The sequence below is a fragment of the Aulonocara sp. 'chitande type north' Nkhata Bay genome, linkage group LG17 (assembly GCF_057382095.1).
Source record: "Aulonocara sp. 'chitande type north' Nkhata Bay isolate Kocher_YH1m ecotype deep benthic linkage group LG17, A_spYH_male_GT1.1, whole genome shotgun sequence".
NCBI classification, from domain to species: domain Eukaryota; kingdom Metazoa; phylum Chordata; class Actinopteri; order Cichliformes; family Cichlidae; genus Aulonocara; species Aulonocara sp. 'chitande type north' Nkhata Bay.
In genome coordinates, this window is record NC_141360.1 from 28706032 (window position 1) to 28730099 (window position 24068).

At 39.3% G+C, this 24068-nt stretch overlaps 3 protein-coding genes across 6 annotated transcripts; 2 read left to right on the plus strand and 1 right to left on the minus strand.

Moving 5' to 3' along the window:
* The first annotated feature begins 135 nt into the window (after positions 1-135).
* Positions 136-5482, plus strand: depdc4 (DEP domain containing 4). 2 transcript variants are annotated; one of them, XM_086270191.1, is made up of 9 exons: positions 136-199; positions 1125-1545; positions 1902-2056; positions 2156-2351; positions 2461-2711; positions 2876-3018; positions 3215-3340; positions 3511-3589; positions 3823-5481. In XM_086270191.1, exons 2-9 carry the CDS (start codon positions 1280-1282, stop codon positions 4020-4022), a joined length of 1416 nt encoding a protein of 471 aa, XP_086126317.1. In that variant the 5' UTR covers positions 136-199; positions 1125-1279; the 3' UTR covers positions 4023-5481. The 2 variants fall into 2 exon arrangements, with proteins under 2 accessions (XP_086126317.1, XP_086126316.1); XM_086270190.1 differs by lacking the exon at positions 136-199 and adding an exon at positions 292-619 and having other exon boundaries at positions 3823-5482.
* Positions 5483-5800: 318 nt separating this feature from the next.
* Positions 5801-20867, plus strand: scyl2 (SCY1 like pseudokinase 2). Of its 3 annotated transcripts, none has more exons than XM_086270187.1 (19): positions 5801-5959; positions 8591-8787; positions 9051-9208; positions 9524-9668; positions 11842-11991; positions 12086-12307; positions 13018-13134; positions 13226-13351; positions 13549-13725; positions 14039-14050; positions 14248-14370; positions 15381-15494; positions 15729-15861; positions 15977-16095; positions 16217-16317; positions 16541-16610; positions 16700-16777; positions 16882-17007; positions 17085-20867. In XM_086270187.1, exons 2-19 carry the CDS (start codon positions 8611-8613, stop codon positions 17706-17708), a joined length of 2772 nt encoding a protein of 923 aa, XP_086126313.1. In that variant the 5' UTR covers positions 5801-5959; positions 8591-8610; the 3' UTR covers positions 17709-20867. The 3 variants fall into 3 exon arrangements, with proteins under 3 accessions (XP_086126313.1, XP_086126315.1, XP_086126314.1); XM_086270188.1 differs by lacking the exon at positions 5801-5959 and adding an exon at positions 6064-6127; XM_086270189.1 differs by lacking the exon at positions 14039-14050 and having other exon boundaries at positions 5802-5959; positions 17085-20717.
* On the minus strand, positions 19814-24014 carry LOC147310301 (protein mono-ADP-ribosyltransferase PARP12-like). Its single transcript, XM_086270196.1, has 10 exons — positions 23976-24014; positions 23866-23885; positions 23740-23779; positions 23345-23474; positions 22779-22923; positions 22583-22691; positions 22417-22495; positions 22172-22271; positions 21311-21416; positions 19814-20906 (listed from the first exon to the last, which is right to left on the minus strand). Exons 1-10 carry the CDS (start codon positions 24004-24006, stop codon positions 20851-20853), a joined length of 816 nt encoding a protein of 271 aa, XP_086126322.1. The 5' UTR covers positions 24007-24014; the 3' UTR covers positions 19814-20850.
* Between the last annotated feature and the right edge of the window lie 54 nt (positions 24015-24068).

Below are 24068 nucleotides of genomic sequence, written 5' to 3' on the forward strand. Positions count from 1 at the left end.
TGTAATAATACGGGCTACATTTTATCAAGCTGTCGAAAAATGGTACACCCCGCCCTGCTTTTCCAAAACGTCTGTGTTCACGTGGGTTGTTTTGTTTACGGATGTAACCTCAGAACCTTCACTACCTGTGGTAGTGTGGACGCCTGTGCTCGCTATTATTTCCCTTAACATAAGACCTCTAAAAATATACGGGTCTTAGGTGGGAGGTTTTTATTATATTAATACTACAGTATGGTCATTGTGTGGTTATATGACATCTTGAGAAAAGATCCAGATGCTTAACTTGTGACAAATTGAGTCTTTTCAGCATGTTTCCAATGGCAGCACATCTTAAATATAAAAACTGCAAAAATTTTATTTTTATTCGACTTTGGGCATTGTTATAAAAATTTCATTTAAAAACGAAACAAAACAAATAAAACAAAAACCTTTCGGGGTATTTTGCACGTGTGGCTGTTGTAACCTCTGGGGGGCAGCAGCGGGGTTGAGTCGGTTCATTTTAGAGGAAGAAGAACGTGATTACGTCACATATAGAGTTTCGTGATGGCGCTTGATTTGACTCCTCGGTTTAGAAGGTTGAACAGCCAAACTCGAAGCTTTCGTGAAAATCTACAGCATGGTAAGATATGAGTTTCGTTTTAACGAGTTTCTCATTTACAGAAATGACTATGCAAACATAGCATAGCAATTAATACACATGCTAGATGGAACTAGTGATAATTATAAACACGGTTGCCACCACAAACACGTCGTTATCAGTGGGCTTGTAAATTAACTTTCAACTGTAGTTTTATAAAGTATTAAATTGAAATAGTCTCGTAAAGTACTTCAACGTAGTACATAAACACCATGATAATGACATGCAGTGTAGCTTTTACTTACTAGTTCAATTCATTTCATTTCAATTCAAAATTTATTTATACAGCGCCACATCACAACAACAGTTGTAACCCTAACCCTTTCTAATTAGATGGAGGAAATATTACAAACTCCCCTTATCCTTCAAACTTTTAAACAAGTCATTAACATCCAACAATTACCTTTGGCTACAGTTAAGCAAGTTCTAGTTTAAACTCACTGGAGTCACTTTTTCTTCAAACCTCTGTTTCTTTAATTACCAACAGGCTTCTCTGGGCCCTTTGGTGCCACCCAGCTGTGGCACAACATCATCCAAGCCCTACAGACTCAAGTGGAAGTACGCAGCTGCAGGAGACATTTACGTGTTTACGCTGAATGTTTCACAGGCTCAGACGCTGTGGACGCAGTTCTCAGTTACTTGATGCAGAACGTGGCATTTTGCACAAGTGAAGTTTCTCGTCTCAAAGCTGCTCGACTCTGTCAGGCTTTGATGGAGGCGAAGGTATTTGAACCAGTAGGCACAAAGCTGTTTCGCAGGGACAAGGAGGTGACCTTTGAGGACAGCAGCTGCAGTCTTTACCGTTTTCTGGAATACAAAGGATTTTCGAATTCTGATGTGAAGGGAAACATTAATGCAGAAAACATACTGCCAGAACAACAGGAGATAAAAAAGAAGAGGAGCTCAAGGTGAGTTTTACATAAAATCCTCTCTGTTCTGTTACATTGGTGCTTAATTTACATTTATTTTCCAGTATTAAAGCATGTGAATCACCACTGAAAGTGCTGATCTGAACACTGAAACTCTCATCTTTGCAGAATAGGTGTATTATGATTTTTTTTTTTTTTTTTTTTTTTTTTTTAGTAAATTTGTTGCATTTATCTTAATGTTCTCATTTCAGTTTCTTCATAGCTAAGACATTATAAACATCAACACTCATGCTAAGTATTACAACATTTTGTATTTAGATTTTTATTTAGAAAAAAGAAACATATACACAGAACCAAAGTGTTTGTTATCATCCAAATGTTTCCTGTTCTTTCAGGAGGCTGAATGAATTAAGAACAATTGCCAATCCTCTTGCTGTTGGATCTTCAGACAGAAGGGTTGAAAGATTGCTAAGGGCCATCAATCTGCAGCCATCCTTGTCTGCAGCTCACAACAGAACCACCACATCTTCTACCTTTCTTTCCAAAACTGGTAATGAGCAAATGTGCCAGTATAGTAAGGGGGGGGGGGAGATTTCGAGTGGACAGATATTTTTGTTTTTGTTTATTTTGCTCTTTCTTCCTTCCATAGTGTCAGATCAGGTTTGGAAGCAGCAAACCGTGTTGCAGCTGCTGCAGTTAGTAGAATTGCCAGTGTTGGACTGCATTCTTACCTCTCCTGAAAGAGTTCATCCCCAAACCTGCAAAGCTCCTCTGGCCAACCAGGATCTGGTTATCTCTAACACATGCTTGGAACGAGAGCTGTCTGACACCCTTCCCCTACCCCAGTCAGTCCTCTGATTCATCCCTTGAGGCTTTTGCACTTTGGCTTGAGACCTATTTGTTCATGTATTCCATTACACCTGTAGTATGTTCTTTCATACTTTTTTTTTCCAGGTTGGATGAGTGGCTGTCAGCAGCAGCAGACTGTTTGGAACTCTTTCCCGACCAGCTGATCGTGGTTGCAGGAGAACAGCTAAGCCTGCAATGTGGAAATGCGTCTTTGGAGGATCCCAGTGCAGAACATATGACAAGCAAGAAGAGGCTGTTGTTTGATACCATTGCCAAATACTACAGTGGACAAGAAAAATCTCCACTCATTTCAGGGCGTTACCTGGACATACATATTGCAGTTCTGAATTTACTGGGTAAGAACCAAAAGAGCTAAGTTTAAGTTTATAGTGACTTTTGATTCATGGTGTGGAGCAATAAGTGATAGGGCTGTGATCTGTACCACAGTTTTTTTTTGTTTTTTTTTTGTTTGTTTTTTCTCCAGTCATGAAGGTTAATACTTGTGTCTTTTAATTTCCAGATGAAGGGAAGCTACAGGATGCCATCAAAGCATCTCAATTGTGTTTGCGGCTGCTGGAAACAAGTCTGAGAGATGAACTGCAAAGACTTCTGGCCTTCATGGCGATAGCAGCTCGCTCAGATGCTTGCCGTCTGCAGAAACAGGTCAGCAGCATCCTCTAAACCACACTGCCAGTTTCATCTTTTTGCACTTTTATAGAATAATAAAAGGCAAATAGTCCATATAGAAAATAACTGAACATGTTTGAATCTGTTTCACTGAATAATCTGATAGTACCGTAGCTTTATTTTGTAAAATTATAAATGAAATTGAATTGAAACCTATTTTTTGTCCTTTCAGACTGATAACAGATCCTTGGTGTGCCGCACATTTCAGAGAGCTCTTGTTCAGAATCATGAATTGACTCGATCACAAAGTGAAGCTCTGGTGTTCTTTCTCATGGACAATCACTCTGAGCTCTTCAAGGTAAAATTCTGTGCTCTCAGAACTACATTGAAATAGTCTTCTTAGACAAACATGCGTTTCCGTCTGGATTTCAACCAGCCTTAAGTTTACTTTTTAATGTCTCTACAAGTACCTGATAGTTGTTACAGTGTTTCCTTTTACTCTCTGGTCTTATCTTGCAATAATGATAGACACCTACAACCCTTATTGAAGCTGTGAGGAGCACACTGAGGACTGTGCAGCAGGGAAAAGATCCTGACTCATTTGCTAGTAAGTTCAATGTTAATTACACTCTGACAAACCATCACACAGTACACCATCAGATGAGATAACAGCTCACTATGTATAGATACACTGTACTTCAGTTTTTTTGTGTACCTATCTTATTTGGAAACACTGTTGCTCCAGATCCACAATAAAAAACAAAACAAAACCCCCACTTGTTCCTGAGCACTGTGCATCCTCCATGAAAACCATGAAATCCTCTTCATGTTTTGTTGCAGCGTTCACCTTCTGCCAGCAGGTGACTCCACAGGAATACGAGGACCAGCGTGAGGCTACCACCCTGGAGAGCCTCAAACAACTTCTTCATGACATTTCCTCGAGCAAGAGGATGTCTGCCAAGGAGAAGAGGAGGATGCTCAAAGAATTTGAAAAGCATCACCCCGTGGTCTTCCTGCAGCACTTTTCTAGCACTTTCTGAAACACACAAGTAGCTGGGACTGGTTTGACTTCATGGGTGTACCTACAAATTCATGCAGTTTCAGGATTTTAAAAAAAGGTTAAACTTGAATGCATTTTATGATTCTAACTAACAAGGAAGTACTGACTTGCATATGGTTACACCTCTAATGTGTAGTATGCAGAGTGGGGATGGCATTCTGAGGTGGATACATACTACAAATGCTTTTCAAACGGCATGTTTCCATGGGTGTAATCTTTCCAAATCCAAATAAATCACGAGGTAATGATAGCTGAAGTTTTATTTTTAAATTTGCTGGTAACTTGAAGGCAATGAAATTTTAGTTCAGTACATCTGGTCAACAACTGCTGTAAAAAGTATTGCACTAGTTTGAAAACTATATTGTTGGCACAGATTTTACATTCTACAATTTAGCTTTACTGCAGGATAAAATCAAGTGTTAAAAGGGTGTAAAGGGAATACTTAAATTTCAGTACTAAATGAATTCTCACAGCCATCAAATGGTTGTTTTGAGGCAACATTAAGTGAACAGCTTATGCTTCTAGATTGAAGTGCTCTATTTGTATGTGTAATACTAAACTTTTTTTTCCAGTGTGCATCAGGCCTTGGGAATAGTGTTGTGCTTTTCTGGGGCTGTGCATTTTAATTAAGCATTAATTTCTCTAAATCACAAAAAGATGTAAAGATGTTATCCATTTTGAGGCCTTGATTTGGTAGCTGTACTTGAAAGAAAAATACTAATTGTTGTAATAATTTCTTTTTCTGTGAACGTTCTAAAAAATGTTATTATTAAATGAAAGCAGGAAGGGTGTTAGGATAACTATCCTCATGTATAATTTTATGGTTAATGACTGTATTTAGTGCCATAATTTAAATATTCTAATTGGAAGTTTTTAGGATTTTTACTTGAAAGATAGACATTATGACCTCATTGGAAAAAGTGCGGTACTCTAACTGGATATGCTACTGATGTAATTTTTCTTTAAAAATTATAAGCATCACTGTAATGAAGACATGGTCGTAATAAAAAATGTGGTCTCATTTTATTTTCAGAAACACTGAAATCATCTAAAAAAATGCAATTTATGATGCTGAAACATACTTTATTTTGTTTCAGATTAACATGTTTAATAAAGCCTTTCTAAAACTTTCGATGTTGCAGTGTATGTACCACAGTGCAAACTAGAAGTCAGTGTTTTGTAATGGAATAGTGAGGATAAATATAAATTATGATTTTTTTTTTTTTTGACACACTTCATCTGTTTCTGATTAGGATTTTCAACACTACTATTACTGCAAATGTTTTGTCATTAAGTTAATTCCTATCTGAAATTTAATAAATATTCGAGTGTTCAGTATGAGGGTGACTCTTTGACTTATTGGTCAAGAATTTATGAAAAAACATTTTTGAAATCTACTTTTTTAGAATATTGGTAACAGGGTTGCACCGCACATCGATGGTTTATTATTTATTACTCTCAAATACATAATACAAATTGGTTCCTGTCGTTTTAAACCACGTTTGAAGCCTAAATTATCCTCTAACTACATAATAATCCTTAAAATTCATATTTGTATTCATAGGTTTATATTTTTCTAATAATTTATTATAAACATATTGTTTGAATAAATTGACAAAGTGTGAAATAATGACCGTGTATAAAAGTTACGTTTTAACTTAGTTAAAATAAAACCGACCTCGAAGTGGTTATTTAAAAAAAACATAAAAGAAAAAGAGTACCTGATGACGTTGACGCACCTGACTCCGTTAACAAACCCGGAAGTAGAGCTCTTCGTTCACTAGCGTACCAAGCTAACTCATTTCGTATGCTACTGGAAGACATGGGGGCTGTGTTTCACAGCCATTACTGACAGCGGTACGGCTGAGAGCCCACTTACAATAGGAAGTAAAGCGGAGACCCTTTTTTAATATTAAGGTAAGTAGCTGGAGGCATTCGGAGTGAAAGTTTTATATAGAAATAATCGCTGTTTGACTGGAACGTCAGTCTACTTGCGCATTGTTGGCTAGTTAGCTTGGGCAGGTGACTGCTGTGTTCATGTGGGGAAAAAGGCAACATATTGCAACGATGATGTCTGCGACATAGGTAGGCAAAGGGTTAATAGAAGAATTGGAAAGATATCTGTTGACTGCCAGCCGTGCTTTCAGTACTCGTTTGCATTGGCTGTGTGCTAAACAAGATGGTTAACTTGGCTAACATCAAGGTATTTCACAATCAGATCTGACAGACACGCCGAGTGACCCATAACACTTTGAAACCCATGCTAACATGTGGCTTGATCGTGTCGAATATGAAGAACTTATTAATTCCTGCCGACGTTACTTACTTGTTATTAGATACGTCCAGTTTTCATAAACAATTCCACCATGATACTAACAGGCTCTCTGGGGACCAGCTGCTAAGGTGCTAACGACTTTATTAGGTTAGCAACTGGTATTAATATAGATTACAGTCAAGTAAATCACGCGTTTCAATTTAGTTACTCGTCAGCAGACAGTCAGGACGCTTGTTGCAAAGAAAAACAGGGTCATGGGTTTCTATTCATGCGTACTGATATTTTTGCCATTGTTTTTTGGCCTTTCCACTCTTTCCAGGCAGAAGCAGTGGCGTGGTAAAATAGGCTATGATGCTGTCTGTTCTATGAAATCTTCAAATCTGATTGCCTTTAGTGCTTTCGATGTTTTGCAGCATTTTTCAGCGCACTGCCACATTTTCAAATGAAGCATCAGGGCTTTAGGGTTTCGATTCTTAAACTGAGGGACAAATTCTAGAACGCTAACAGCTTCAAAAGTAGGTGATGCTATGTGATGCTACATATAATGAGATGAGAAATACTTTATTTATCCCTTAATAGGAAAATTCTGCTGTTACAGTAGTTGAAATGATGAGGAAATTATAATATTGTCTGGCAGCTGCCTGTCCAAGAAGTGAACAGGCTGGTCTGGATTATCGGTGGATGGATAAAAAATTGTTCAGTGACCATCTCTCCACCACAGCTTCAAAAACATCCAGTTTGCAGTCAGTCACAGACCCTGGTTTTCCTAGTTGTTTTATTCAGTTTGTTGGTGTCAGCAGCTCCGATGCTGCTCCTCCAGCAAACCACAGCAAAGTCAAAATTGAATTTAAGTTTGAAAGCATTTATAAAACGTTTTATTAAGAATCACTGTATTTTGAACATTTCAAACCCATCCATAACACTTTAAATGTAGGGTTCTGTAAAGAATTAATTATTAAAACTGCAGCTTACGTGGCAATGTATGGATTTGCTGGGAGCTTATTCGGTTCAAACATCAAAGGTCTAGAAGGCTGCTCAAGAAAGATTAAGAACACTGAAGGAAGTGTTTGCATTTTAAAAAAATAAACGTAACAAACAAAAAAAACTTGCTTCACAATCATCGGTCATGCTCTTTTGTCTAGGTTTCTGTTGCCTAACTTGCTCTTACTCTAGACTATTTTGAAAGAGAGCATTAATGTGGTGTGGCTCAGTTTGCTCTGAGTCATTTTATATTTCTGGGGACAGCGCGGATTGTTACTATGCTTATTCTCCTCAGCCAGCACAGGGAGGATGCTGGTGGGGACTTTGATGTGCAAATTTTCAAGCAGGTGCATTAGTGCATGTCTAATGGTTTGTTGAAGGCTTTTGCTTTGCCAGAAGCACACAGATGTCTCTTTCACCAACTACCTACACAGAATATTTGTGTTTCAAGTCCCATGAAGCTGACAAAATGAGCAAATAACCTTTTTGTGAAGCCTTCCACCAATTTCATCTTAATATAGTAGAAGTTTTTGCTAAACAGGAGAATGGGGTGAAAGCCAGGGAACGGGTTTGGGAATGCACACTCGCGTTTTTAGAGGCTTCTTAGTAGGGTCACCATAAAGGCCTATTCTGAAACAGGAAAAGGAAACGCATTTGAAACAGCTTCATATTTTAATTAAATTATTGATATGTGGCTGCAGTTTACTGATAATCTTTTGCAAAAGGAACTGATTTAATCAATCTCATTATTGGGGGTTTTGTGTAAACACAGCCTTCCTATTTAATTTCTTTAACCACTGTCTTTTTTTTCTAAAAGGTGCTTCTTCAGTATCTGCAGAAATCCAAAGACCTGTTGATATACAAGGCTTTTATATCATTGAAAAGAAGTTGTTGTTTTTTTCTCCTACTGACCAGAGTTGTGGGCTTTTTTTTTGGGCATGCATCTGTACTATAGTCTGCCAAACTATTGTTGGTTTGTGTACAGCACAGACAGTACATGCTGAATGTACTGAATCTAATATTACCACCATATTCCACATCTTTATTGAAAAATTCTATCATCAGAATAAGGTCTAATGCGTGATATACAAACTGAATTTACAGTTTGCATGGCCAACTTGCAATTTGGGGAATTGCTATATTAAGAATAACAGTGGAGTATACTGTAACTGTGCATGTAACATAGTGCCTGGTTGCAAAAACTGCAAAGAATTTCCTCATCTGACTGACTCTAGCTTATGTCTTTAACCTCTGATCATTCCTTAATGATCATCATCAATGTTTTATCTCAGCTGCCAGGTCGAGCCTGAACATGGAGTCCATGCTGAACAAATTGAAAAGCACTGTCACTAAGGTGACAGCCGATGTCACTAGTGCTGTTATGGGCAACCCTGTGACACGGGAGTTTGAGGTGGGGCGACACATTGCAAGTGGAGGTCCCGGCTTGAGCTGGAGGATCTATAATGGCACCAAGAAGTCCACCAAACAGGTAGGGGTGTGTGTGTGTGTGTGTGTGTGTGTGTGTGTGTGTGTGTGTGTGTGTGTGTGTGTGTGTGTGTGTGTGTGTGTGTGTGTGTGTGTGTGTGTGTGTGTGTGTGTGTGTGTGTGTGACCAGACCACCTCTTGACACAAGTTTAGATTTGATCCAAGTTCATAAATGATTTACCCGACTTTTGCTGAAAGAGGAAAAGGAATTATTTGAGACTGAAAACTGCACTGTCACCATGTTGTTGTATGTCTTTTACCCTCCAGGAAGTAGCGGTTTTTGTTTTTGACAAGAAAATGATTGACAAGTATCAGAAATTTGAGAAGGACCAAATCATCGATTCACTGAAAAGAGGAGTGCAACAGCTAACCAGACTGCGTCACCCTCGACTCCTGACTGTTCAGCATCCCTTGGAAGAATCACGGTGATTAACACACACACACACACACACACACACACACACACACACACACACACACACACACACACACACACACACACACGTATGTATGTCATGGATGAAACTGAATGAGTCACTGCTCAGAGGATATCTTGACATTTGAGATGAAAATGGATCATGGCAAGTAAAGGTTAAGGCCTTGTGCTTTCTTTCTTTTCATCCATGACAGCTCTAAATTCATAATTCTCTTCCGTCTGTTTTTACTCTTTCTGTTTTGTTTATTCTCTGTCTGTTATTGCTTTGAATTGAACTGATGACATTTATTTATTTGGCCCTCAGAGACTGCTTGGCATTCTGTACAGAGCCGGTGTTTGCCAGCCTGTCCAACGTGCTTGGCCAATGGGACAACCTGCCCAGCCCTGTGCCCAGCGACATCAAGGAGTACAAGCTCTATGATGTGGAGACCAAGTATGGCTTGCTACAGGTGAGCATGTAGGCAGAATAGATTTCTTTTTGTATGGCTGCGTGTTTCTTGATGAATAATTTAAAAAAAAAAAAAAAAAAAAAAAAAAGGTCAGTCAGAGCTGCTTTTACATTTATTTTCAGTTCACTCCAGTAGGAGAAAGTGGAGGACAAAAGAAGTAGCATTCTTAACAAAAAACTATGTACAGTAGATTGTCAGTATCTGAAAGCTATATCCTTAAGAAATGAGAAAAAAATAAATAAACCGAAAGACCTGACACAGGACCTGAGAGACTCATGTGTCCCTTCACTTGACCCATCTGCTGTTCACTGAAGCCTCATCAGAAATGGTGTCAGTGGAAGTGAAGCGCACGATCTGATATCGTCGTGTTGGTGTTGTTCCCAGATCATCATACTAAATGTTGTTCCAGGATCAACATTGCAAGTGGCCAATCACATTGTTGTGACGTTATTCTTTTGCGACTTCAGGAAAAACCGCCGTAAAACCAAAAACTACTTAAGCTGCGAGAAACCGCCTCTGTCCGCCAATCAACGCACCCTGACCCTAACCCTAACCGTAACCCTTTAAGAAACGGTAAGCAGAATTGATATTGTCCTTGCAACATTGGAATTTCATAAATGCACAAATGGCTTGGCGCGCAAAAGAATAACGTCACAACAATGTGATTGGTCACTTGCGATGTTGATCCTGGAACAACATTTTCATGATGATCTGGGAACAACACCAACACGACGATATCAGATCATCCAAGTGAAGCTGTCAAGAAATCATTCTTAAGGAAGAAAAACGGAGAAAAGGCTGAAGAATGCCAAATTACACAACTGAAAATTGTTAGCAACTGGTCTGGTGTAGTGTAGATTACAAACTTTAAATGTTTGTAAGTCATTGTTAATATGTATGGAGGAGGTCAGGAGAGAGGTATAACAATGAGTGTTTACAGATGTACAGATGTATGTAAAACACGGTAGAGGCTCTGTCATGGTTTTGGGCTGCATTTCAGGCGGTGGTGTTGGGGATCTTGTCAGAACTGATGGAAATATAAACCCAGAGCATTACCATCAGATTTTTATCCACCAGGTAACACCTTCTGGAAAGCATCTGGTTGGCAATGACTTGGAAAAAAAAGCATACCTGGATAGAAAAAACCCACAATAAACACTATCAGTCATAGATTAGCTTCCCCAGAGGCTAGACCTAAACTTTATTGAAGCAGTGGAAGGTCATCTTAACAGAGTACAGAACGATAAATCAGAACAATAGATCAATAAATGTCTACATCTGCTTCCCATTTTCCCATTAAAACATAAAGAAATGAAGGGTAGCTTACGACTTTTAAACAGTAAAGGGATCAATTTACTGTCACTATTAGGGATGGGTATTGTTTAGGTTTCATTCGATACCGGTGCCAAACCGGTACTTTTGTCAGATCCAGATATCTGACATAATGGCACCGGTATCCATCCCTAGTCACTATATTAATTTGAGACTGAGCAAAGCACATGGCAAACTAGACTTTTAAAGCTTTTAATTAAGCATTTATTTACACAACAGTACTGGTTATTAATGTAGTTGCAATAATCAGTTTCTCAGTCTTTCTTTACAGGTTACAGAGCAAGAAATACTGGTGTTTATTTAGTGCACACTTCCTCTTCTCTTTTTTTCTTCTATTTTTTTTCTTAGTACTATGCTTGGAGATCCAAAACATTTTCTATGCTCTTTCTTCTCAAAGCCAGTTGAACCTGCTTGATGCCAAGCCTTGCCTGTCACCTTTTAGAATTATGTTTTATGACAGGTTGTAATACCAGGGAACATTTTACATTCACCTCCACCTCCGTTATTGTCTCTGTCACCCACATTGGTCCTAATTCTTCTATTTTTTTTCCTCAGAGCATTTCTCATCTGTTATATAAAGCAGGGGATTGAAGCTGAAAGACCTTAAAAGAAATGCCTGCAGTGTTTAGCATCAGTTGGTTGTTACACAACTTTTACTGCAGCAGTGCAGAATTGTGTTTAAACTTTATGACCCAGAACTCATTTACAGTGTGTTAAAATGTATGTTGACCCAGTTAAACTGATAATACTGGTGTATCTTGGTTGTTTGAGGCAAACCATGATTAATAATTAATTTATCTTGTTCAGATTTCCCAATAACTTCAGTTTTCTCTCTCTTCAGATCTCGGAGGGTTTGTCCTTTCTCCACAGCGGGGTGAAAATGGTCCATGGCAATCTGTGTCCAGAGAACATTATCCTCAACAAGAGTGGTGCGTGGAAGATCATGGGTTTTGACTTCAGCATCTCCTCTAACAACCCGTCAGATGCTGAGGTATGTTTTCAGCCTGCTTGGCTTATTGCCGTGACGAAGCTCTACCAGAATAACATCTTGCAACTTTTTGACGTCTTACTTTAATTTCCTGTAGCCCAAGTACACATGTAAAGAGTGGCAGCCCAACCTTCCTCCACTCTGCCTACCCAACCCAGAGTACCTGGCTCCTGAGTACATACTGTCAGTTAGCTGTGACGCTGCCTCTGACATGTATTCTCTGGGCGTGGTCATGCATGCTGTCTTCAATGAGGGGAAGCCTGTTTTCCAAGTCAACAAGCATGACATTTTTAAGAGTTTCAGCAGGCAGCTGGACCAGGTAAGTGAAGCTGTATTGTAGACATGTTGTGGGTTTGTTTTTGTTTTTTGTTTTTTTTGTTGGTTTCTTTTTTTTAATGACTGCTGCTCAAAAAAACCAAAACCTTTGCACAGTCTTTGGCTTTGATTTTCAAAAATGCTTGTTGTAGGCATTGTTGTTGTTTTTTTTGGTGCATTTGTGCATGTGCATCCATCTTTCTCCATCCTCTTATTTTTGCCTTTGTTCCTTGATGCCCTCCACTTGAGCTGATTTCCCTGTGAAACGGGATTTGATTGTCACCAGTCATTAGAGAGCAGATGTTTGAAGTAAACAAAAAATGATGTGCGGCTGTGCCAAGATAACAATGTTGCCTTGAGAATAAAAGTGGACCATAATAAAGGGAACAAATACACTTATTTGGTTTCCAGCTATTCCTTCAAAGTCTTCATCACAAATATTAGTATGGGCAGTATAGATGTAAACTCCAGCTTGCCTGGTTTGTTTAGTTTTTATGCTCAGCTACTGTCATCTGTTGAGATCTGAGTCATTTACCAACTCATAGTTCAGGCGCAAGAGAACCATGACAGTAACAGTCTAAACTCCAAGAAAAGATCCTCTAAACTAATGTGGACTTAATGTATTGATAAACTATGGAATACATTACAGCTATAATACAAATAACTTGGGTATATGTTACTGTTATGGGGTTTATTCTTGTCTTTCAATTGTAGTTGAGCAGCATGAGTCCAGCGGTGCTGAGCAAGATCCCAGAGGAGGTGCGGGAGCATGTCAAAATGCTGCTCAGTGTCACACCTAATGTCCGGCCTGATGCCGACCAGATGACTAAGGTCTGCATATTCATTGCTTGCATAAGAATATCATTCCATCGTTCATAGGCCTCCCTTTGAGGAAAAATATTTTTTTGTGTGTGTTTTTCAGATCCCATTTTTTGATGATGTTGGTGCAGTCACTCTGCAGTACTTTGATTCCCTCTTCCAGAGGGACAACCTACAGAAGTCCCAGTTCTACAAAGGACTCCCCAAAGTCCTACCCCAGCTACCAAAGGTAAATGCTGCAAACAAGTCCCCCCAAAGACTTGTTTGCAGTGTGAATACTGGAGATTTCACCTTCATTTTCAGGATTTGTATAAACACGTTGGTTTACTCCTGAGTTAGCAGTATTACTGTGTTACACTCGATCTTATGACTCATATTAGTCATGTCATTTCATCTTTTACCTATTCTGTTGTGTCTTCTCTTTAGAGAGTGGTTGTATATCGCATCTTGCCAGCTTTGACCTCTGAGTTCGTCAATCCGGACATGGTTCCCTTTGTGCTTCCCAACGTGCTGCTGATTGCTGAAGAGTGCACCAAGGACGAATATGTTCGCCTCATCCTGCCTGACCTCACGCCTGTTTTCAAGCAGCAAGAGCCTATTCAGGTATACAGAAATGTAACCTGACACAGACACTAATTTAAACTTGTGCACATTTGCAACAACTGGTGCTTTAAGAAACGTCACTTTTGAAATATACACATCGCCTTAGGATGGATCCTCAGGTATGGAAGTATATCTGTTTTAAAAACTCTGTTTGCATGATATATTTTTTTCCCACTTTGAGACACGTGTGTAATTAATATTTGATATGTGATTGAACAGTTGTATTTAGCCTGCCTAAAACGCATGGTGCTTTATGTCTTGTTCTGTCGCATTATCAAGACTTCTCTGTATTTTTCTTCCCATGCCTCTTCAGGCTAGCAATATGGTGAGTGGTTTTTCTGCTGTGAATATTCTCTCGTCGCATCAGCTTAGTGTATGTGTTATGTTGTTAGTGATACTAAAAGCTGTACTAAAACCACTGGAATGAGTCTCTTACTTCCGTCTTCCACTGTACTCACCTGTTGAACATAGGCTAGTATTTCCTCACTCTTGTTTTCTTAACTGAGTCTCTGTGTTGTGCAGATTCTGCTGATATTCCTGCAAAAGATGGACCTACTGCTGACTAAAACGCCACCAGATGATATAAAGAATAGTGTGCTGCCCATGGTCTACAGAGCTCTGGAAGCCCCTTCAGTACAGATCCAGGTACAGAGGGGAAACAGGAATGGTGAAATAGATTATGATTCAAGGAGCTACTGTGCACATAATTTGTGAAAAAACATAGATGCAGTTTTATAAACATTCTAAGATATTCTTGGTATGTCTGGTTCTTTTTTTTGCTTTAGATATCTTTTGTCTAAATTAGAAACACTATAGCTGTGTCCCTATTCCTAGACCGCATCCTTCGGAGGCCGCATTTGAAGGCTTATTACGTCACAGCCTGGTGACAATGGCTGTCCCAATTCGAAGGCTGCTCCCAATGCGCCCAACAAATGCGTCTTTCATTTCACCGGATTTGAAGGATGGGTTAGTGTATCCTTCGTGGCCCAACCTATTTCCAACAATGGCGGCAGCTACTGTGCTTTAATTTTACTCTTTCTGGGTCACAAAATAAACTTTCAACATATTTTCAGGGGTGAATGTAGGTGTTAATTTAAAAATGTTATTGTTTGGCTTTCTTCAGTGTTTTATTTGTTCCTGAGTAAATCGGTTTGGCTGAGATTAAAGTTATAGTTTTCACACAGCCTAATAAATGTCAAACAGAAAACTGGTGAACCTCCTAAGACCTCACAGAAGTGTGAAAATGGTAGAGAATTTACTCCAGTGTCCTGTTATATTTTAGGAAGCAGGGAGCTGACAGCTGAGTTTATTGAACTCTACCGAGACAGCTGGTGACGCAAATCTGAAGGCTAGACCGTCCCATTTCACAGCCTCGCACTTCCAGCGTTCTTGGTCTTCGAAGGACTCGGCCCATGTAGATCGCATAGGCTGGGTCCTTCGAAGGATGCGGCCTAGGAATTGGGACACAGCTTATAAGAGTAGTTGCTAATTTTTACTTCATTGGTGTTTATTTTTAGAATTGTGCTTTGTCAGTTTGAGACATTCATTTTTGCCTGTACTCTTAGTTCTCCTTTTAGTGTTGCAAGCACAGTAAGAATGCATTTCAACTCATTATCAAAATGTCACATTTAATAACATTATCTCTCGCTGAGCAGGAGCTGTGCCTCAACATCATCCCAACCTTTGCAAACCTGATTGATTACCCATCTATGAAGAACTCTCTCATCCCTCGGATCAAATCAGCCTGCCTACAGACATCCTCACTTGCTGTGAGTCTACATCGCTCATTCTGCTCTCGAGCTGTTTACCTCAATAAAATGATATATATATATATATATATATATATTTTTTTTTTTTTAAAAGTCTTTACTTTGCCTTTTCTTTTCTAAAAATGCCACATTCTTGTTTTCAGTGTTGTTAGCTACTGACTGAAATGCATTAATGTGTTTCCTGTTTAATTCTGTAATTTGCTGTGTCACCGTGTGTCTTGTCTCGATGTGTAGGTGCGAGTGAACTCTCTCGTGTGCCTGGGGAAGATTTTAGAATATCTAGACAAGTGGTTTGTCATTGATGAGATCCTGCCCTTCCTGCAACAGATCCCCTCTAGAGAACCAGCAGTACTCATGGGCATCTTAGGTAAACAAACCGTAGCGTCTCCCCTCCTCAGAGGAAGTTACACATATTACCATATCATTTCACATTTTGTTTTTCTTAAGAATTCTTTATTTGACGTGATTCCTCTTTACTTTAGGGATCTATAAGTGTACATTCAACCACAAGAAGCTGGGCATCCCCAAAGAGCATCTTGCTACCAAGAGTTTGCCCCACCTCGTCTCCCTCAGTATAGACAACAACCTCAATCTCAATCAAGTACTGCACAGTCAAACTGATATAATATTTGTGTTATTTAACTGTAACTTTCTAAAAACAACAAAAAACTTTATATAAATATTAATATAACACATAGGGTAATTGATATGCTTTCTTCCAGTTTAACTCTTTCATGATGGTTATCCGTGACATGCTGAGCCGCATGGAGACAGAGCACAAGACCAAGCTGGAGCAGTTACACATCATGCAGGAGCAGCAGAGGTGTCTTTCTTAATTTAGTTCACCACGTACAGTAAAACTCCTAATTATCTTTGATTAAATGACTGTGAATATTAATTGTGATTTATTTTTTATTTTATTTTTTTTAAACTACAAATGTCCTAGAATGTTTAAAGTACCTCTAATCTTTAATAGAGAGCAATTAACAGACAGTACTGTTGGTAATGTTATGACTAAGTAAGCACTTACAAATGTCATTTAACAGGAGCATGAACATATCAAATCCACTCAACCAAGCAGAGGAGAGCAAGAGCCCACCTAATTCTGGCAACCAGGTGATTGCTTGATTTCATGACAGTCATCGGCTCTGACAACGTGACTGTAAATGTTAGCCTCTCTTAAAATCTCTTCTTTTTGCTTTCAGATTGATGACATCTTTGGTGGCACAGGGGTTAATGGGAAGGAAAATGGATCTGCAGCACCAGTCTCACAGCCTAGCAGAGTATGCAGTTAATTCTTTTGATTAATTTCCACCCGCTTTCTTCTTTGTTCATTTAGCATGCAGCCTGGTTTGCTTATTTCCTTTCTTCCTTTGCACACCTCTAGGTGTCTCTCACGCTAGAAGAGAAGCAGCGATTGGCTAAAGAGCAGGAACAGGCAGCCAAACTGAGGAACCAGCAGCCGTTAGCGCCACAGACGATCAAAGCAGCCACCGCTGGCTCCAACTCACAGGTAAATCCTGACAATATCTGCGTACACAAACACACACTCGTGCTCAAACACTAATCATACTACTTGTTATGTTACAGACTAAGGATCTGACCAGCAGCCTTCTCAGCAACATGACATCTATTTCCATGGCAAACACAGCACGACCAGCCCCAGTGCAAGGATCCACCATGTCTACATTCCCCTCCTCTGGTCCAATGGTCGGCTCCATGGGAACCTCGGTCTCAAATGGTTTTAACCCAGCTATGGGCTTCCAGGCAGGAGGCATGGGGATGGGCATGCGACCCACAGGTCCCAGCCTCTACGGTGGAATGCCCACCACCACCAGCACCCCAAACTTTGGATCCCTCACACAGAATCAAGGAACAACTGGACAAACAAATAAACCTCCTGACATGTCAGCATTGGACAATCTTTTTACATCCAACAAGCCCAAAGTCACTCTTAACCAGATCGGTCCCAAAGCTCCATCTGGAACCAGCAGCCCTTGGCTTGGTCAGTTTAATTCACCCCAGAACCCTCAGACTCAGATGCAGGGTGTGCCAGTTGGTATGGGAGGGGTGCCCGGTGGGTTTGGGATGCAAGCAAACCCTTTTTTCAGCCCTCAGAACTTTGCTCAACCTGCTGCTGCCCCTAGCATGAACCCAAGTGGGATAAAACATAGTGCATCTGTCAACAATGATCTGAAAGACTTATTTGGCTAAACAAGAATTAAAGAGAGACTCCAGGTTAAGTATATTCTTTTAATGACTGTGGACAGAAGAGCCTTGAATTCTCACAGAAAGGCCGACTGAATGTGAAGATTGAAAGTCCTTTCAAGGCTCTTACTGTTGGCATTTTTAATCTGACCTGGCTTAAGTTCTGACTCTCTCTGTTGGCAAACTAACCTGAATTCCATTTTTACTTGACTAGAAGGACAGACTATCGAGGTGAAGTTTCTTCTTCTATGCTGGGGGTTTCCTACTGTTTTTGTACTTAACATTCTTGATGGGTTGACTTGAATTCCAACTCAGATTATTCAGGAAGGGTTTGTGTTTATAACATGAATGATGGCGTGGATGGACTGCAATTCACTTCTTGAACATGTGACGTCTGAGTCAACACAATTGGCGGAAAAATATTTTTAAAAAGTGGTTACTGTGTCTCTCATCTGGTCATTTTCAGGCTTCTGTACCTTTAATCCTGTTTGGATTGTAATCACCCCGTTAATTTGCCGTTATCGGTTGTTATTATTCCTATGACTGTTAATGGTAGGTAGTCACCTCACTGCTAGTGGGCTCAGTAGAACAGGGCTGCTCAAAAAGAAAATAGTGCATAAAGAGGCAGGCAGGAAAGTGGGGGTATAATCTTCTTCTTCTCATTTCTTCTAGGCTTGATTTTTACTTTCACTTACTTTTTACTTGAATTTGCTGCTTCTTGGCGTCCTTGTGCTGATTATATTAAGTTAAAAAACTACTTGGGTAGGAAAAGAAGGAATGCACTTCTTTACACAGTCACTAGAGAGCTCCTGCATAATTGAGGCCTTTTCTGCTTATTGCCAATTATGATGGTAGTAGGTGGAGATGGGTGCATGCTGACTATATTTATGGGACTGATTACAACACATAATGGCTTGTCAGTGGGCTGATTACATCCATGCGAACTATACTGCTTTTCCAGACTGTTTTTTAGAATTGCTGCAAGTCTAAAATGATCAGAGAGCTGGCTCGGAAACAGATGCAACAAACAACAAAATGTAATCTAAATGTAGACTGGCAGTAGCTTGAATTTTGGCTCTGAGAAGCATGCAGTCTCTGATCTGCATCCAAGAGGCTCCTCTGTGGAGGAAGTCTGAGAGAGGGTGTCGAAGTGACAGCCCCACCGTTGCAGTTCAGGCTAAGAAAACCAAGTAGCTCCTCTGTAGTCTGTTTCTCTGCTGCTACATTAAAGTAAACAGTTTTGACCGCCCAGGCACCTTCTTTTGTAACAAGACCAGTTTCTGTAACTGCAGTATGGGTGACTAACCTGTGTCGGATGTGTGGAGTAACCATTGAAGCAGTGTCCTTTTTAAAAAGGCACTACATAAAAGAGCATATGCACTGCTTTAGCTATTGTGCCTTACGTGGGTACATATTTAAATCTAGACGGCACTCATCTGTTACTCAAGTATTAATGTTTTCCATCTTTATCAGCTGTCTGGCACTTGCTTCTCTAACCACTTGCTTTGTTGCATGTTACTCTCCTTGACCACAAAAGATCTGAAGTTTAATTAACATCTTTTCTTATGATTCCTCATGATTCTAGTGACCAATGAAAAAATATATTAACACGTTTTTACTGATGAGATCTTTAAGGGACTTCTGCGCTACCATTTATGTTGATCAGTTTATGAAATAAAGATTATCACAATATATTTTGATTGTAGCACTTTTCAGCTATCAGTAGACCTGTACTGGTGGCATATTATGAAGTGTAGATAAATAGTTTATTTAAAAGTGGGTTGCTCTGAGAGGGCCTTGCCTTTTTTTTTTTTTTTTTTTTTGTTGTTGTGGTAATGTTTAAGAGGCCTTAGCTGAGTTGTGTGCAATAATCACTGTCGGTTGTTAAGGGTGCATATCGATTGGCTCGAACATCTCTCTCCTTAACTAAAACTTTGTTTTGACCTCTTATAACATAGGTCTGTGAAATTTTCTAAAGAATTAGATATTAATGTGTGCTCATTCTAAAGCTACATTTTTCAAGAATCACAGAATTTTAGGGTTTTTAGGTGTACATTGGTCATACAGGTTGTTTTTTTTTTTTTTTTTTTTTTTTTTTTTTTTCCATGATGATGATGATTGTTTAAAATGTTTTATCTTTTATCACAAAACCCTTTTGGTTTTGTATAAAAATGCCACAAATGGCAGTGTTACTCATTTAACTTAATCCCTGGGTTCTGTTAATTCCTCTGCTTTTCACATACCAGACTAAAAATGTGTCTGCAAATGGATGTTTTTCAACCTTGAGTCGACATGTGGCACATATTATTTCATTGCTAAATGGATGTAGTTTTTGGAGTGTTTCACATATCCTAGCAGAACCCCAAAGGAATAACTGAAAGCTTATTCTTCTACAAGATCATTTATATATGACTGTTGTCCTATATGTGTAGTGTGGGCTTTGTTTCATGTGTCAAGGTGCTGGTCTCTGAGGGTGGAAATCTGTACATATAAAGGAAAGTGCACAATCTAATCTTGTCTGGATTTTTGAGTGTAAATTTAAGAAATGAAGGAGAAGCACAATCCAAAGGAAGTTTTAATAAATTCTTAAAAAGATTTACATGGCACAGCTTGTAGACAATCAGGATTACACGAAATAAGCAAATTAACTAGGGTTAAAAAAAAAAAAAAAAGTGAAAACATCTAAAAAGTCCAATAATTACACAAATTGTGAATATTTGAAGATTTACTAAAACATGGAATTTACTTGTATTTTATGGTGAACTGATAAAAAATAACTGATTTTAAGTTAAAAGATTTGTAAGTAGTTTTCTCCAAAGATTTATCTGTAAAGGATTCCACTTATTTAATATAGAATAGGCTACATTAGCCACTATCACAAGTGCTCAACCCGGCCATGTAAAAAAACTCGTACATGGCTTAATTTACTGCATCTCTGCATGTTAGTGTAGCTTGATAAAAATTCAAACTTGCAATGAAAACAAAATGACTTCAGCGGAGGAATAAATAAATGTCGATCAGCCTGTTGAGGTGAAGAGGGCAGGAAGGGAGGAGGCAGCTTCTGACAGGAGAGGCAACCTGAGGTGGGCAGCGACACAACTGGTAGGATCAACATTAAGTTGACCCCCTGACCTACAAATCCCCTCAGTCACTGATTAAGTCTCACCGCTCTGGTTGTGCCTGTGCTCAGGTTTATCTGAGTTACTGTTATAAAATACAAAAGGTGTATTAGCCAGGACTGTAGATTTAAACTATAAACATTCAAAGCATATACACCTTCACAAAAATTCAGCTTTTACGCAGGTGTCTTATCAAGAAAGAATAACTAGTCAAATTATTAATCCGTGTGTAAGGGGGCAGCGTTCACTTCCCAATGTAACATTTACGCTAATCCACATTAACAACTCAAGAAATAAGAGATATGTGGTGACTAAGTTAAATATCTCTCCTTTCCTGGTGTTCTGCTGAATAAAAAGGAGACCTAACTGACCTTCTTGTCCCAGTATTGTTATCGACTTAGACATACCTGTGATATACTAGTGGTCATATAATGTGCTTCAACAAAAGCCTTATTGTTTGGTTTAACAGTTCTGAAGTGAGTGTATTACCTGAGAAGCCCAGCGTGTATGAGGATCTGTTCATCTTGAAGTGTAGTGTGCCCCGTTGGTTCAACTGGTGCTGTCTCTCAATACCACTGCTGTCAAATAAACATATCTGCACACACCACATATAGAAAGAAACACAAAGAGAGAAATGCACTTTGTACATTTAGTGCAAATTCAGTGGGGCAAGGATTAAAAGTTTTAAGACAAACAAAGATAAATCTGTTCTTCTCTAAACAGGACCATAATTTATGAGAAATAAGTAGGACTTGAACCTACTGAGACCATAAACATATCAGGAAAGTGTTTACTGATTTCATCTATTAGCCTGTTGAACAATAGTGTAATTATAGAAATCTTTACAGTCACAATAACTGAAGGAGTTACACACTATTAGAAAGAATGGTGTCCAAACTTTTTTCCCCAAGATTTCCATATTTATTAATGGAAAATCACCCAGGGGCCAACAATCCTTCTCACCTTTCTACTTTTCTGTCACATGTGGAGGGTGAAATAAAAAATAAGATCAAGCTGTTTGGAACACCTGAAACTTCAGTGAAGCTGCTGAAGATCGTCATCTCAGGTTAATTTTAAATCTGACTAATTTTTGTGTGTATTGCGTGAGTGTATAAAAAAAACTCACGCCCATGAGATGGAAAGAGGAATTACACTTTATTCATTCCGTTTGCAGTGGAGGGCTATAAATACATATAAAATCTGACCTAGGGCCATGATTGGCCCCTGGACGTGGTGGACACGCCAGGTCTGTGGGAACCCAAGCAATTACAGCTAATTATCTTTCAAGTCCAGTCTAAGTGCATCACATTTCTGCTAAAACAACATGAAATGTTTGGACGACCTACTCACACGTGCTTGGTGTTCTGTCCGATTTGGAAAATCTCCTGTTAATTCCCACCTGTAGGTCTGGGAGGCGGCGGCTGTGAGCAGGGCTGAAGTGGAGCCAAGTCTGCAGTTCAGAAGAAATGAATATCATACACAATCATACAGAGGTTTTGCTTTCCTTACTGACATCTCGGTGGATTAAAGTCTTTATTTTCACTCAGCTAGCTGCAGACTTTGCAGTCTGACTGCAGGAAAAAAAAAAGTCTTACACTCCAGTGTTGGATGCAAATTTTGGACGCCTGCGCACCTTCTTATAAGAGCCTGTAAAGGTGTGGAACTCGGTCATGTCTACAAAATGAACCAAATAAATAAATAAATAAAAATATCACTGTATAAAAGTACAAGCAAGAACACATCACTGTAAATGGCACATACTTGAGAAATCGATCACGTAGCCTGAAAATGCAAAGGTTCCCTGAGGGTTCAGGGTGAACTGTCGTTCAACTTCTCTGCTGCTGACTGATGGCGACAACATGCTTAAACCCTGAAGAGGAGGATGACATGGAACACTCAAGGGATCAAACCTTCATGTAAAACTCAATGTGAGTTTATTTAGAATTTTTTTTCTCACCTGGGATCCATATTCACGCCACACTTGACCATCTCTGAAGTACCAGCCTATGTCCTCCATCTGCCCCTGAGGAAAGAAGTTTAGTCTCCGCACCTTCATTCCTGGGTCATTCGTCTGTAACCTATCAAAATCTATGAGCACCTTCCTGTTGAAAGACAACACAAAATCCAGTCGTCTGTGTGAAGCTTGTTAATGTTCTAAACAACATGGGTGGGAGTAGTTTATATTTGACATGATGTTCTGTGACCTCCCCACCTTTCCCTTTCCCTACATCATATAACAAAGGGGAAACGGAGGAGCTAAGGTGGGCGGGTCCAATGCAGCTTGCATACTAGATACATGGACGAGGAAGTGGTATGTTCCAGTAATGTGGGCTGTCACTGAGATCAGCTGATCTGTTGATTTTATGGCTTTACTGAACTCTATAACACTGTTATGAAGGTTGTTCCACCCCCCAGTAAAAAGTTCCATATAAATACTTAAAGGTCCTTTTCTGACCAATGACATGCTCACTTTCAGTTTTGTAAAGTTGCTGATACTATCAGATATGCTCACAACACACTGACCCATGGCGTGTATTGATACTGATTCCCTTGGCTCCTGGTTGGCAGTAGTGTGCCTCTATCACATGGTCATTTTCAATTTTCAGCCACTGATGGCCAACTGACAGCTGCCACTCATAATTCTTCCTGTTGACTGTGAAACACAAGCAAAGATCATGTTATCGTACACACTCCACTTATTAATATGCGTTTTTGAGCAAATCTGCACAAAGGCTATGGCTTCGTGTGTAGTGTATTTATTTTTTATGGTTAGTTGTTATTTTAGGCCATATTGTTCTTTTTAAGTAGCTGCTGTTGGCACAGTCAGATGAGATAGAAAAATCAATGGTCCTTAAGTCAAAGGACTAAAAGGCAATCCTATGTAAATGAATGTATGCATGTAAATGTGTCATACAGACCTACAGTTTCCTGCCAATAGACCTTTGCTCCTTCATTAATCTAGAATAACAATAAATAAACATATTGTGGTCAAAACCTTTTTATCCCCTTTTCCCCCACTGCTTAGACTGATACAGCACTCTTACCGTCAACTCAGAAAAACCACCTGTGAAAACAAAAAAGAAGAAAATCACCTCTCTCTGCATTGTTGATTAAAATGTAATTCGATAACTTTGTTAAACGCCGGTTTACTTACTTATGATCGAAGACAGACCTAAACGTGCCATTCCACACAAACAACTGCTTTCACTTTCTGCTGGTGGGCTAAAGTTCATCCAGTGTGTGGACT